Here is an 11860-nt window from a genome sequence, read left to right on the forward strand (position 1 = left end):
TTCCAGTGTGCCCACGTCCCCCCACATCTTAGTGTCATCAGCAAATTTGAACAGGTGCTTTTTACCCCCTCGTCCAAATCGCTGATGAAGATGTTGAACAGTGTGGGCCCAAGGACTGAGCCCTGCGGGACCCCACTGCCCACTTCCTCCTAGTATTGCCTTGCCAGCATAAGACACCACTGCTGTGATGGCTACAGTTCAGTCGATGAAGCTGTATAGTTTTGCAAAATACTCTGATCCTAAGATTTAAAACAAACAAACAAACAATCAGACTGATGTCTGACTGGGACATGAGGAAAAGGCAGCTGTGCTAAAAACTCTAGTCTCTCTCTAAAATATGATACAGTTATTTTGCAACCAGAAAAAGAGTTCTTCATGGGGAACTTCTGCTTAGCATGTAGGCTCCCACAGTTAGAAGTCTGTAATAGGTCATCAGTTTCTTCCCACCATGAGTCTCCTGCTACCCAACATATCACATGCTTGCAAGTCCTGCTGAGCTGGGCAGTCCCTTGAAATGACTGGCTTTGTCTCCAGTCTACAAAGAATGGGAAGGTGTGGGTGTGTTTTGTGGCTTACCGGCTACCACTGGGTTGAGAAGTGAATCACTTCCTGTTCGGGAACATAATCCCTGTGCACGCAGTTCAACATATTTCTGTCCCTCCTGCCGCCCAAGAATGCAGAGCTTGTGAGTTGTAGATGGGGAAGAGAGTTGAGGTCAGCCTGGTGTAGCTGAGAGGCACAAGTCACTGCAAGTGGTGCTGAATATGCAGATGTAAAGGTCAGAGCAAGGTGAGCTTTCTTAAAGTACTGTGCTCTCTGCTAATGGCGAGGAACCAGCATGCTGGCAGGCGTTCCCAGGTCTGGAACTATCCCAGGGTGCTAGTCTCATTGAAGAGGAGGGGAAGTACAGGCCACACACTGAATTGTGCTCTTGGATGCAGTAGTTCATCACCTCAACTGGAGGATGAACAACGTTGCACTGAGAAGATCCTGAAGGGCTGCTAAAGGCTTGGGCTTACCTGTTGGACAGGAGAATACCTAGTGCCAGTTTCATGGTCCCTGTAGTCACCACTTCATTGAGCCCCATCATCAAGGATGACCAGTCAGGGAGTCCTTGGGGTCTAAGTGAACTGATTACATGTCTCTTTAATGGTCACTCCCTCTCTCCACAGCCAATATTACCAGGCTTGTAAAACCGGTAACATGGACGAGGCGCTCTCCATATACTTCCTGTTGGGATGGTTGGCTGGAGACTCCTTCAATCTGATAGGGTCATTCCTGGCTGACCAGCTCCCACTGCAGGTACTGCTTTATGTTTTGCGTATGACTGAATCTGGTTGATGTGGATTAGAACAAACTAAATTTGTTCCGTGGTACAGAAGCCCCACAGACCTGCAGGGCAGGTCTGGGATGTGAAAATGAACCTTCAGCCAGACCTGTGGCATGGGAAGGAGGAGTAGATTTAAAATTCAAGTGAATTATTAAGAACCTTGCTTGCTGGTCCAAATGATGCACGTTTTCTCTCTCCGGCTGTGTATAATATGAAATGTGTGTATTGTGTGTACACACACACACACACGCACACACACACACACTATATAAAAAAAATTGTTATAATTATTCCATGATAATGAGCCCTTTGTAGGTCAGAACACTCACTAACTAGAGAAGCGTCTCCGATACACAGCTGGGTGTTGGAGCTGACGCTCCCAAGATGCAGGGGCTTCTCGTGCTGGAGTCTTGCTCTATCAAACCGCTAGAAAAACTCCACCAGGATGAAGTTTAGTTCACGGTCTGTGATTGAAGGTGCCAGAGCTCAGACCCACCATGCTCCTGCTCAGTCCCACAGGCAGGCAAGACATTACTTGTCACAACTTACTTTCAAATCAATTTCCTGGTCTCCTGGGTCAGAATTTTCTCTCCCTATGGACCTTCTAGCTCAGCGGCTCCCAACCCTGGGTCGTGACCCAAATGAGGGTCGCGGGGGTAATGCCGGTGGCATGGCACAGAAAAGACGAGCCGCGCCGCATGCTGGGAGCTCCCCTGTCCCCGAGCCACTGCCACACTGCCCAGCAGCGGGGCACAGAAAAAGAGGGTTGGCAACCACTGTTCTAGCTGGTGCAGCGTGTTGAACAGAATTTCATACTTATCGGAGAAGATGTCGTTGTGGCTTGAGAGGCTTTGCTCTGTAAGAGCACCAGATGATGGAGTGTCCCTTTTTTGGTTTTTTTTCCTCTGTTTACACGTGGGATTAGTGACAGAGAGAACTCGGGATCGGATCTCTCTTTCTCCTTTTAGATTAGGGTAGCCTCATAATTTATAACTGCAGCTGCCTTCTACCTGTGGAGACTGGGGATCAGCCTGCAATGCCTATGCTGGGTCAGAAGCCTCCATAAACTGCCTGTCCATAACTGAAATTAGCTGTGGTCTGTTCAAACTTCTAGCAGCTACCACTGCAGCCCTGGGTAAGCAGGCTGTAGGGTCAATGTACTCGATGGAGCCAGGTGAAGCAGTTTTGCCAGATCACTGTCGCATCTTCTTTCCTCCTCTAGACTTACACTGCCATCTACTATGTGTCAGCAGATTTGATCATGTTGTCTCTGTACTGCTACTACAAAGTCAAGAACCAGAACGGAGGCTGTGAGTTAATTATTACAACACAATTTTCAAATGCATTCTTAAAAGCTGTCACCTTCCTGCAGTGCTAAGAGATAGAGTCATACAAATAATAAAAGGCTTACCTCAAGTTGCAAATCCAGCCCGAGGGTAACTAAGTTTAAAAGTAGGAGAACCGGAAAGAAAAGCATATGCAACTATTCAGATTTCTTGCTCAAAGGGACATATTTTGCAGAAATAGGGCACAGAGTACATGCTACTGCACAAGATTCAGATCAGACTTTTGAGGGTTTTTCTTCTAGCATTTTTAGGAGAATGCTTGTCCAAATTAAGATCTGAACAATTTCCTGATGAACTGTTCCTATTGCAGTGAGATAAACAGCCCATGCATGCTATCTCCTATCATTACTTGCCCCAACTATTTAACCACAGGCTTGACCCAAGCTGGAACAGCACAGATATCCTGAGCTTTGTTTCCTCTTCCCTCGCTAGAGAAAGAGAGAAAACAAGCTGCAGAATAAAAGGAATTTAAACTGGCTCAGGGCGGCAATAGGGAAACCTCTACCATATCCCTGGTTAGCAACTCCAGCTGTCAGCAGAGCGAACGTTGAATTCACAAGAATATTTTTCAAATGTTTGCTCTATTCATTGTGCAAAATGTGGACCTGGTTAAGACCAGCCTTCCTGCAAAATCCTAATCTGCTCCAGTGGAACTGGTGCTTCCCTCTTCCCTGGGGTCTGGCAGAGTTGCATGCTACATGCAAGTATCACATGGTAAACTGTAACATGCCAGACATTAAACAGATTCATCCCTGGATTAAAAATGGTTGATCAGGCACACAAGCTGACCCTTAACCAGCAACTTCTTGTCATATTGGGAGTATTGTGTGATCACTTTTTAATGTGGGATCAGTTGGCTGCTGAGCTATGTTTGGCCATGTAATACTTGCATGTAACACACAATAGAAGCAACATCTTCCAGATGCCAGGATGACACTGGTTCCCCTCTTCCCAAGGAAGGAGGGTTTACGTGTTTCACCCTAATCTAGGTTACCTTTTTCCCCCCATACGATAAAAGCCAACAGAATACTGCATCACAGATGCGCACACTTGGTGATGTCTCCAACCTCATCTCTGCTTTCTCTCTCCAGTCCTCGCTCCTATTAATGTCATCTTTGCCTTCATCTTTCTGGGAACGGTGTCAACAACCTCCCTACTCGGTGGAGGTGGCTCCTTGGCTCAGGAAACAATGGTGACAATGAAAGGGAGGACACTTCTCTCTGCTGCAGTGGATGAGTCTGGGCATGAGGTGAGTCCCTCTCTAACTCTGGATGTTCCAGATTTGAAAGTGGGAGAGTTGGACAGATTAGGACAGCTGTGACCCCATTTGGGGGAACAACTGGCTAGATGATCCGAAGAACTAAATCGGCCAGCCGAGACGACAGTGCATTTCTAAGTTTGCTCGCATAAGCTTGTTTGTATGCCTCCTAGAGCACCCAGATGCTAAGCATGTGAGTTCTGCACTGTTCATTACATGTCCTCCCTTGCAGTCTTTCAGCAAGAAGGAAATCATTGGCTTCACCATTGGGTCACTCTCCTCCTTGATGTATCTGTTGTCCCGAGTGCCGCAGATCTACACTAATGTAAGTAGAGTGGGGTGGAGCGAAAGCTGTTTTGCTCCTGAGCTTTTTGTCTCCCACAGGAGAATGGTACAAAGAGGTCTCTCTTTCATGTTGAGACTCCAGAGTTGAGGGTAGGGAAGGCCTTCTCCTTCCATCCCTGGTAGGGCTGGAAGAGGGCTCCAGGCCACTAGCCAGCCACATCCCCTTTAGCATCACCTGACTTCTCTCAGTGTTTCCATACTGGCTTTCTGACTTTATTGCATCTTTGTAACTTCCAGAAGTAGCTGCTTACCCTCCTCCTACTAATGTAAATATCCCACTGTAAGGCAACAACTCTTTTTGCTCAATTTACAGCTAAGAGGGGAACTGGTGCTTCTGGACATGAGCCAACTCTCACTCGAGTATCCAAAAAGTGGGTTTGTAGGACTCTCTTGGCAGAGGCAATGCTTGGTATGGATTTGCAAGCACTGGCTTACTGTAGCAGAGCAAGGGAAGCTACCACGGGAATTGCCGACTAGCTCTCTGACAACTGCAGCCCCAGCCCCTTCTAACAGTTTCCCCTTCTTCCAGTTCAAAAGGAAGTCTACCGCAGGGGTGTCGTACTCCCTCTTTGCTCTAGTGATGCTGGGAAACACACTGTACGGAGTGAGCGTGCTTCTGAAGAACCCCAACCCGGGGCAAACCAAAGGTGACTATACCCTCCACCACCTCCCGTGGCTGATCGGCAGTCTGGGTGTCCTTTCTCTCGACATTGGTGTATCCTTTTTCTGCTATGCTTTTTCTTGAGACTTCTTGTTGATACCAGTTCTAGTATTTAATACCTTGGAGAAATTGCTCCCTGGTGGCAGGTGGAGAGGCCTGTTTAGAGGCTGGAAAAGTTGCACTATAGTTTTTTCAGCCGAACTCTCCTGTGTGTTTTAATGACCTATTGACATAATTTTGTAACAACCAGCTGCTCCAAACTACCTTACAGTAAGCTTTCCTGTGAGCAGGATGGGGGGGCCTCGCCACTGCCTGACCCACTACACTTGCTCTAAGACCTCATTGCATGAGAAGAGCCAACCTCATTCTTACCCCAGGCCCTAGATCCATCTCCCTGGATACAGCATGTTCATTTACTGCGTTGGATGAAGGAAATTAAGCCTTAACTCCTCTTCAGATCTCCTTCCAGTTCCTTGCTTATCGGAATAGAAGACCTAGCACTGGAGAAGAGAGGGAGGCCCTTCTTAGCAGCTGACAGAGGAGCTAGCCCGGTGCAGGAACAGCAGGATGTGCAGGTCTTCACCAAGGCCTGTTGGACTCTCAGACCCACCTGTCTCTGGGCGATCCCAAATGAAAGGGAACACAAGCCAGTGTGTGGTATGCTGCTGAGGGATTATGCCTGGCTGTGTGGCACAGGATGCTGCTGGCAGATGTCACACCTGCTGATACCAATGATGTTAAAGGGATAAATATTGGGGAAACACTTATTCCAGGATCACAGTCACTTCACCTTTAATTCAAGTACTGTAGCTGAACTCAGTTCCCTCCTTTCTCTTAGAAAGGAGGTCTTGCACTAGCTCCAGGCCAGCTATTGCTGCCAAAAGGGAAGAGACCCTAGGAGCTTAGGCTGACCCTCTTAAGTGGAAGCTGCTTGGTCACAGCCTTGTTATCTCAATTCTCAGCTACACCTTTGAGGGTCCAGTCACTAGCCCTTGATAAGGTAGGGAATGAGGCCAGTCCTGGGTAAAGGGAAAGTATTTTAATACATGTGTATACACATTTTAATATTTTTGGCTGCAAGCTTTATATAAAATAAATCCTTATGCAGCATCTCTCTTGTGGCTTTGTGACTCAGAAGTGGATTTGGCTTGTGTCTCTCCCTAGTAAAACCACCCCTCTTGAAAATATGGTACCTTGTGAGCTTCCCTTTTGACCTGGGTTTCAGTGGGAGAAAGGGAGTCAGTAAAAGTCTCTCTCTAGACAAAATAGCTTTTCCCCCATCCCCACAACGGTTTAGAAACTAGAGGAATATTAAGACATATTGTACTAGCCCTAAGCCAAATACAATGGGCAACACAATCTCCCCCTGCTTCTGCTCAACCACTCCTTGCAAGGACCATGCTAAATTGCTCCAGAGAGTGGGTGTCTTGTAGAAGGGTGGGTCTAAAATGTCTCTCTCAAAGCACTGTGTAGCAAACTACTTGGGGTGAGCAGAGGGTGGGAAACTGCCAATACTATATTGGAAATTTATTTTTTTAAATCCCTTTCAAGACCAGAGATTCTTTCAGCAGCACAAATGAAGTAGAAAAAAGATCTCAGATTTGGCCTAAATGCAGCGGGGCAATTCCTGTCTCTATAAAAGCCATTACAAAAGGGAAAACTTCGGAGTAGGAAAGAGTCTGGCTTCCTTTACCAAAGACTAAAGGGCTGCCACACAGTAAACCGCTTTATACCAAGTCTAATCCCCTACTTCAGGGGTGTCCAATGGGCAGTCTGCCAGGGGCTAGCATGCAGCCCATGGGCCACCACGGTGCCTTAGTGCTACACGGTGGAGGTTGTGGTGCCAGGATCTGTATGCGGGATCCCAGAGCCCTGCCCCCACAGCATATGACCCTAACTGCACTAAAGTTGGACTTTTTTTTTTAATATTTCCCTGACTTGCAGAGGGCTAATAGTGGCAGGCTTAAGAGCCTCAGTGCTCTGGATCATAAAACTGCTGTACTTAATGGCAAAGATAACAGATTGTTCCACTTAACAATAGAGTCAAACCAGACTCAACAGGTGTGGCTCTTTCCAGTTTTGGAAACAAACATCCTTGAATCTTTAAAATCCCTCAAACTGGTGTTTATGAACTGAACTAGTATGAAGTGGGGAGCTAAATCAGTTCCCTTTAGTTAAGACTTAAGGGGCAGGGTGGGGTATTGGCACACGCTTGAGCATGGTGGTGATTCAGATAAGGGCTTGAGAATCTGGCTTCCTTTATATAGCCTTTCTAACATAGCTTATAGTGTGATTCGGATATTTAAGTCCAGATGGAATCAGAAAGGTTCAGTACATTAAGTTGACCAGTGTCACTCTTGTTGCCAAGGAGGAGGGAAAAAAAAATAAGTGCATGTCCATTTTGATCTCCACTTTTGAGTTCCATACCTAGGTCTCTCCCCTGTTTTTAAATGTATATAGCTTTAGAGCCTGCAAAATAAGAATTTGTAAGCCTCTGGCATCTCTACTGGCTGCAGGTAAGTGATACCATAGGGACCATATAAAAAATTCAAGAACCTACCTTTTGAATCTACTGATATAGAAGCTACCACTGCTAAGACAGCTGGTCCATGCATGCGATTTAATACCCTGGATGTGCTGAATGTTCAAGCCCTGCAAGCGGAAAAGAACCATAAAACCCAAAGAAGCACTTTCCCCTCTGACCAGACAAAACTGCTACTAATGTGCAGAATGACTTTAAGAGCTGTCACAGTATTTGAACTGATGTGCTACAACTAGCTAAGCTGGTGCACACTTACGCCTTCTGGAATAGCATTTTGCCCCTTACCAGCTGTGTGCGACTGCAAAACAATTCAAGTGCTGTAAAAAGCTATCTGGGCAAGACCTAGATTCATGTGCAAGTGAATGAAGGAGGCTGTCCCCAGTTTCTAACCCGTCTCTGCTACTCCTATACTAATTAATATTTTGCCAGTATCATGGCTCAATACAAACCAAGTGAATGATGAGCCAACCCCTAATCTAGCACAGGGGAAATGAGTTGTATTCAACTCTTTGGAGGTGGATTTAATAGATAAGAGGGCAAGAGGAAGACAGACAGACCTTAAATCTTCCTTACTGTCACAAACAGAGTGGCTCAACCTAGGGAAAGGGTAGGTTTGACAGCTGTAAAGAGCAGGCAGCTTTCCAGCAACAGCAAATCTATGAGCCAGAGCACAGGCAGGCCTATAAATCAGGTGACTATAAGAAGGGAAACTTCAGTCTGCTATATGGTCTTTGTCTGGTTTTATGAACCTGTTTTAGTACAGACTCAGCCCTATCAGAATCTACCAAGACTCCTAAACATTTTAGGTGCCTTAGCCAGCTGCTCCTTTGCCAAGGAAGTTTAGATAAAGGGAGAAAAAAAAAAATGAAGTTAAAAGCAGGTTTCTTCAACATCCTACTGCCTAGCTCTGTGCTTCTCTCCAGTGGCTGGGCAGACCTGCATGGGTTTGGCCGCAAGAGGGCTGTATCCACTTGCAAGAGGAAAGCTTCTTTCCTACCATCAGAACACAGCTCCTGGTAACTGGGATTTCAGAGCTGGTACAGACCCCACACACAGCTCTCAAGTGACTAAGCAAAGAAAGAAGGCAGCTGAGAACAGCTGTTTGTACTATGGAAAAGTGTGCAACTAAGGAGAGGTTTGTTACCATCACCTTCCTTTCAATTACTCTGCAGTAAGATAAGTCTCCAGACTGAAATAAAAGAGCTTTCCCAATTCTGAAGTTGGAGATGTAGAGAAGCATTTAGCTACCGCTTTTGTGAATGCTTTAAAAACCTCTTCCCTGTTTTCTGTTGCTCTGCAATTGCAATGTCATAGCAAACTTCCTGTTCTTCAACAGCTGAAAGAGCTTCACCACTGACCCTTGGGGTTCTTTCTAATCCCCTTAAAATCAGAGATCAATAACCTTCCTAGGCATTTCCCTATTGTACAACTACACGTTAACCACAGCCCCAGTGAAAAGTCACTAAGTGTCTAAGCCCAGGCCATATACTGCATTTTCCCTTACCTAAAAAATTGCAGGAATTTTAATTTTTTCCTAGAGAACTGCAGGGATTAGTCAACTAATCTCTCCTTCCTGAATTTACTGCTTTTCCCAAACTAATGTAATTTTCCAGGTGTTTTCTACCGCACCCTTGAATGGAGCCAGCAAGATTTTCACATTAACGCATAGTTCCCCTTTTTCGTTGTGCTTTTTAAAAGCCAGGAATTACGTTTACCCCTTTCCAATTCCTAAATGGCCCGAGTTTGCCTCTGAATTCCTTGCTGATCTCTTCTTAATGTGCTATGATTTCTTAAAGTCCGGCTTACGCTACTTAGAATAAGCTCATTTTTCCGTGAGGCATAAAGCAATACCATTTAGTTAGCATGTGAAATCCAGTTCATTACAGTTCAGAAGCCAAGTTGTTTGGGTTTTGTTTTTTTTTAATTTAGTGTCTCAAGCCAAATTAGCTAAAACTGTCCTGAATTCTGTCAACTGAGCAGAGCTCGTTGCTCAAATCTGTGTGGCGCTACCACCAGTGAGTATCCTACCGCCCAGACTCTTCAGTCTGGGGCTTCAGATACTTCCAAATACATGGCAGGTATCTGATGTGCAAGCCCCAAACCTAGAGGCCCTCTAGGTCAGATGCCCCCTAGTCTCATTTGCCCCTAGTCCAAAGGCTGCACAAACAAGCCAGAGAGCCTCAGAGAAATCCCCCCCTTCATCATAAACTGTATAGCCAAAATCCCCCTTCTAGGAGGCTACAGTAGAGTTTCACACGGGCGCCTGCCTGCAGCACAATGGACAGGTCTCCATCCTCAACTGCACCAAGTCAATCATGGCCAGGAAGAACGGGATCTCCCCTGCTAGGTACATAAAACCACCTTGACCAAAACCCACCTTTTGGTATCTCCCCTAATAACCAATACACATGCTCCCTCAAGGTGAAAACATTGTAAAGCCCAGACACATTCACATTACCGTAATGTAAACTCACCAGGATCAATGCTCTGCAAGTGCACAGTTGACCTTGGAAATTTTTACAGCAGAATAAGCTTAAGTGCCTAGTTTTCACTATGCTTATCTTCAGGTAGGCATCCTGCATTAGTTACCAAGTTAACCATAGTGGAGGCAGGGTTAGGTAGCAAGGACAACATCCATCTTAAGAGAAAGTTGTAACAAAGTTACTTCCAAGAGCTGTGCACACAAATCAGAGCTAGGATGCATGTGAGCAGTTCTGGTTTGAAGACCTCCCTTTCATCATAGCTAGGGAAGCGTGACAAATCAAAAATCTATTCCCATCTTCCTGGAAGATGGAAGTAAGAGTTTCAAGAGGACTAGAAAAAGCTCACCTCGAGGTAGAGTCTGAATTTCTGGACTGAAGCCTCGTGTTAGTGGAGCACTGCTGACAAGCTGTGTAAGTGTACTGTAGTCACTGCTACTCCTTTCAGGTGCTGTCAAATGAAAACTAAATGATTACTTCTCCAGGGAAGCAGCTACTTAAATTTAAAACTGCATTGCATCGTCAGGAATTTAAATGGACTACAGTGGCTCAATTATAAAGCACACATTATGTTCTAAAACCTGAGAACCTGCTTGTTAAATCCAAATACTGTTTGCACCCATGTGTCCTGAAGCAGTGTTCAGGAGGTGGTGAAAGGCTTATGAAAGAGCTGGACAAGATTACCACTGTCACAGGCATTAGTCCCTTCCCATCCCTTAAAATCAGTAAGACTATAAAGACCGCACTCTTGTCATCCCCATTCTTCCCCACCGGGATACTTCTTGAGCTGAACTGGATGAGGTATGTGAGCAGGGTGGTCCAAGGGACCCCTATAGTGTAACTTTGTGGCACTACATCTGAATCCAGACATGGTCTTTCCTGGTATTTTAAACACCAAATTCATAAATACCAGGAACAATTGTGTATTTGCTGGTGGAAGGAGGTTAACTGTATTACAGCAGCCTGTTGAGGTTCTAGCTGAGATTAGGATATGGGTCATGCTAAGCACTGTAGAACAATCCCCAACCTAAAAAATCTGTTCAGTCTAAATTTGTTAAAATGTGTTGGGGGAAATGGGTACCATGGCAGACAATAACCATGGCTCGAAGCCACCAACAGAGCCAAGAACTGACTTCAGATCCATGTCTTGGGCCAGCATCCCATCCACTATGCTATATGGGTTCTGACAAACAACTGGACTGCCTTTAATTTGCATTTTATTCTCAGTGAAGACTTTGTCCACACAAGGTGGTGCGACTTCTGTAATTAATTATACAGGGCTAGTAAATACATCCTTCCTCCCTCCCTTCACTCATGACCACAATTATACTTGCATGGCTTATTCCCCTATGAAAGGGGGGGTGGAAAAACCTGTGCTATTATGAAACAGCACAACACCAGGGGGCTTTACCCACATAGCCATTTTGGTAAAAGAAGTCATGCCCCAAAATAGTATGGCCTGTAAGAGATCCCCATGTAGACTAGATGCAAATGGTCTAGGCTCCTCTGAAATTCACTATTATTTTCTTAAAAGGGGGAACTTAGATCACAGACTGGTTAAAACTGGAAACAGCAGGCAACTCCCCTTGCTTGGTCAACGTGCAGTTTCAAAACTACAGGGAGTGCTTACATACTTCAATCCAACTTCAAACGTTCCCTGTCAGAGACTCAAACGGCAACACCACCAAAGAAAAAAAACTCAAATGTGTCCCTGGGGCTTCCCAACTTTAAGGCAAGGGCATGTGCAGCGACTCTCCTGCCCCAGCCCTTGCCTCATATCAGCCGAACTGGAAACCAGAGGCCCACCGATGAACACTTTGGCACAGTGCCTAACCACATGCAGATGTGTGAATGCTAAACAGGTCACCTGGAAAAGCACAATTAGAATAGAAAGGGCA

The 11860-nt window shown here is 45.6% G+C and overlaps 1 protein-coding gene across 2 annotated transcripts in view; it reads left to right on the forward strand.

Moving 5' to 3' along the window:
- Positions 1-6050, forward strand: part of PQLC2 (PQ loop repeat containing 2) — a 10004-nt gene extending 3954 nt beyond the window's left edge. The window contains exons 1-7 of one of the 2 annotated variants that reach the window (XM_019541495.1): positions 582-789; positions 1173-1302; positions 2553-2640; positions 3768-3925; positions 4167-4259; positions 4809-4994; positions 5398-6050. In XM_019541495.1, the coding sequence (XP_019397040.1) occupies positions 1204-1302; positions 2553-2640; positions 3768-3925; positions 4167-4259; positions 4809-4994; positions 5398-5475 (702 nt within the window). In that variant the 5' untranslated portion in view covers positions 582-789; positions 1173-1203 and the 3' untranslated portion in view covers positions 5476-6050. Of the gene's footprint in view, positions 1-581; positions 790-1172; positions 1303-2552; positions 2641-3767; positions 3926-4166; positions 4260-4808; positions 4995-5397 lie in introns of those variants that run through there. The other variant, XM_019541494.1, reaches the window with a different exon arrangement.
- Positions 6051-11860: the final 5810 nt, after the last annotated feature.

Source organism: Crocodylus porosus, unplaced genomic scaffold, assembly GCF_001723895.1.
Source record: "Crocodylus porosus isolate Cpor-Errol unplaced genomic scaffold, CroPor_comp1, whole genome shotgun sequence".
Taxonomy (NCBI): domain Eukaryota; kingdom Metazoa; phylum Chordata; order Crocodylia; family Crocodylidae; genus Crocodylus; species Crocodylus porosus.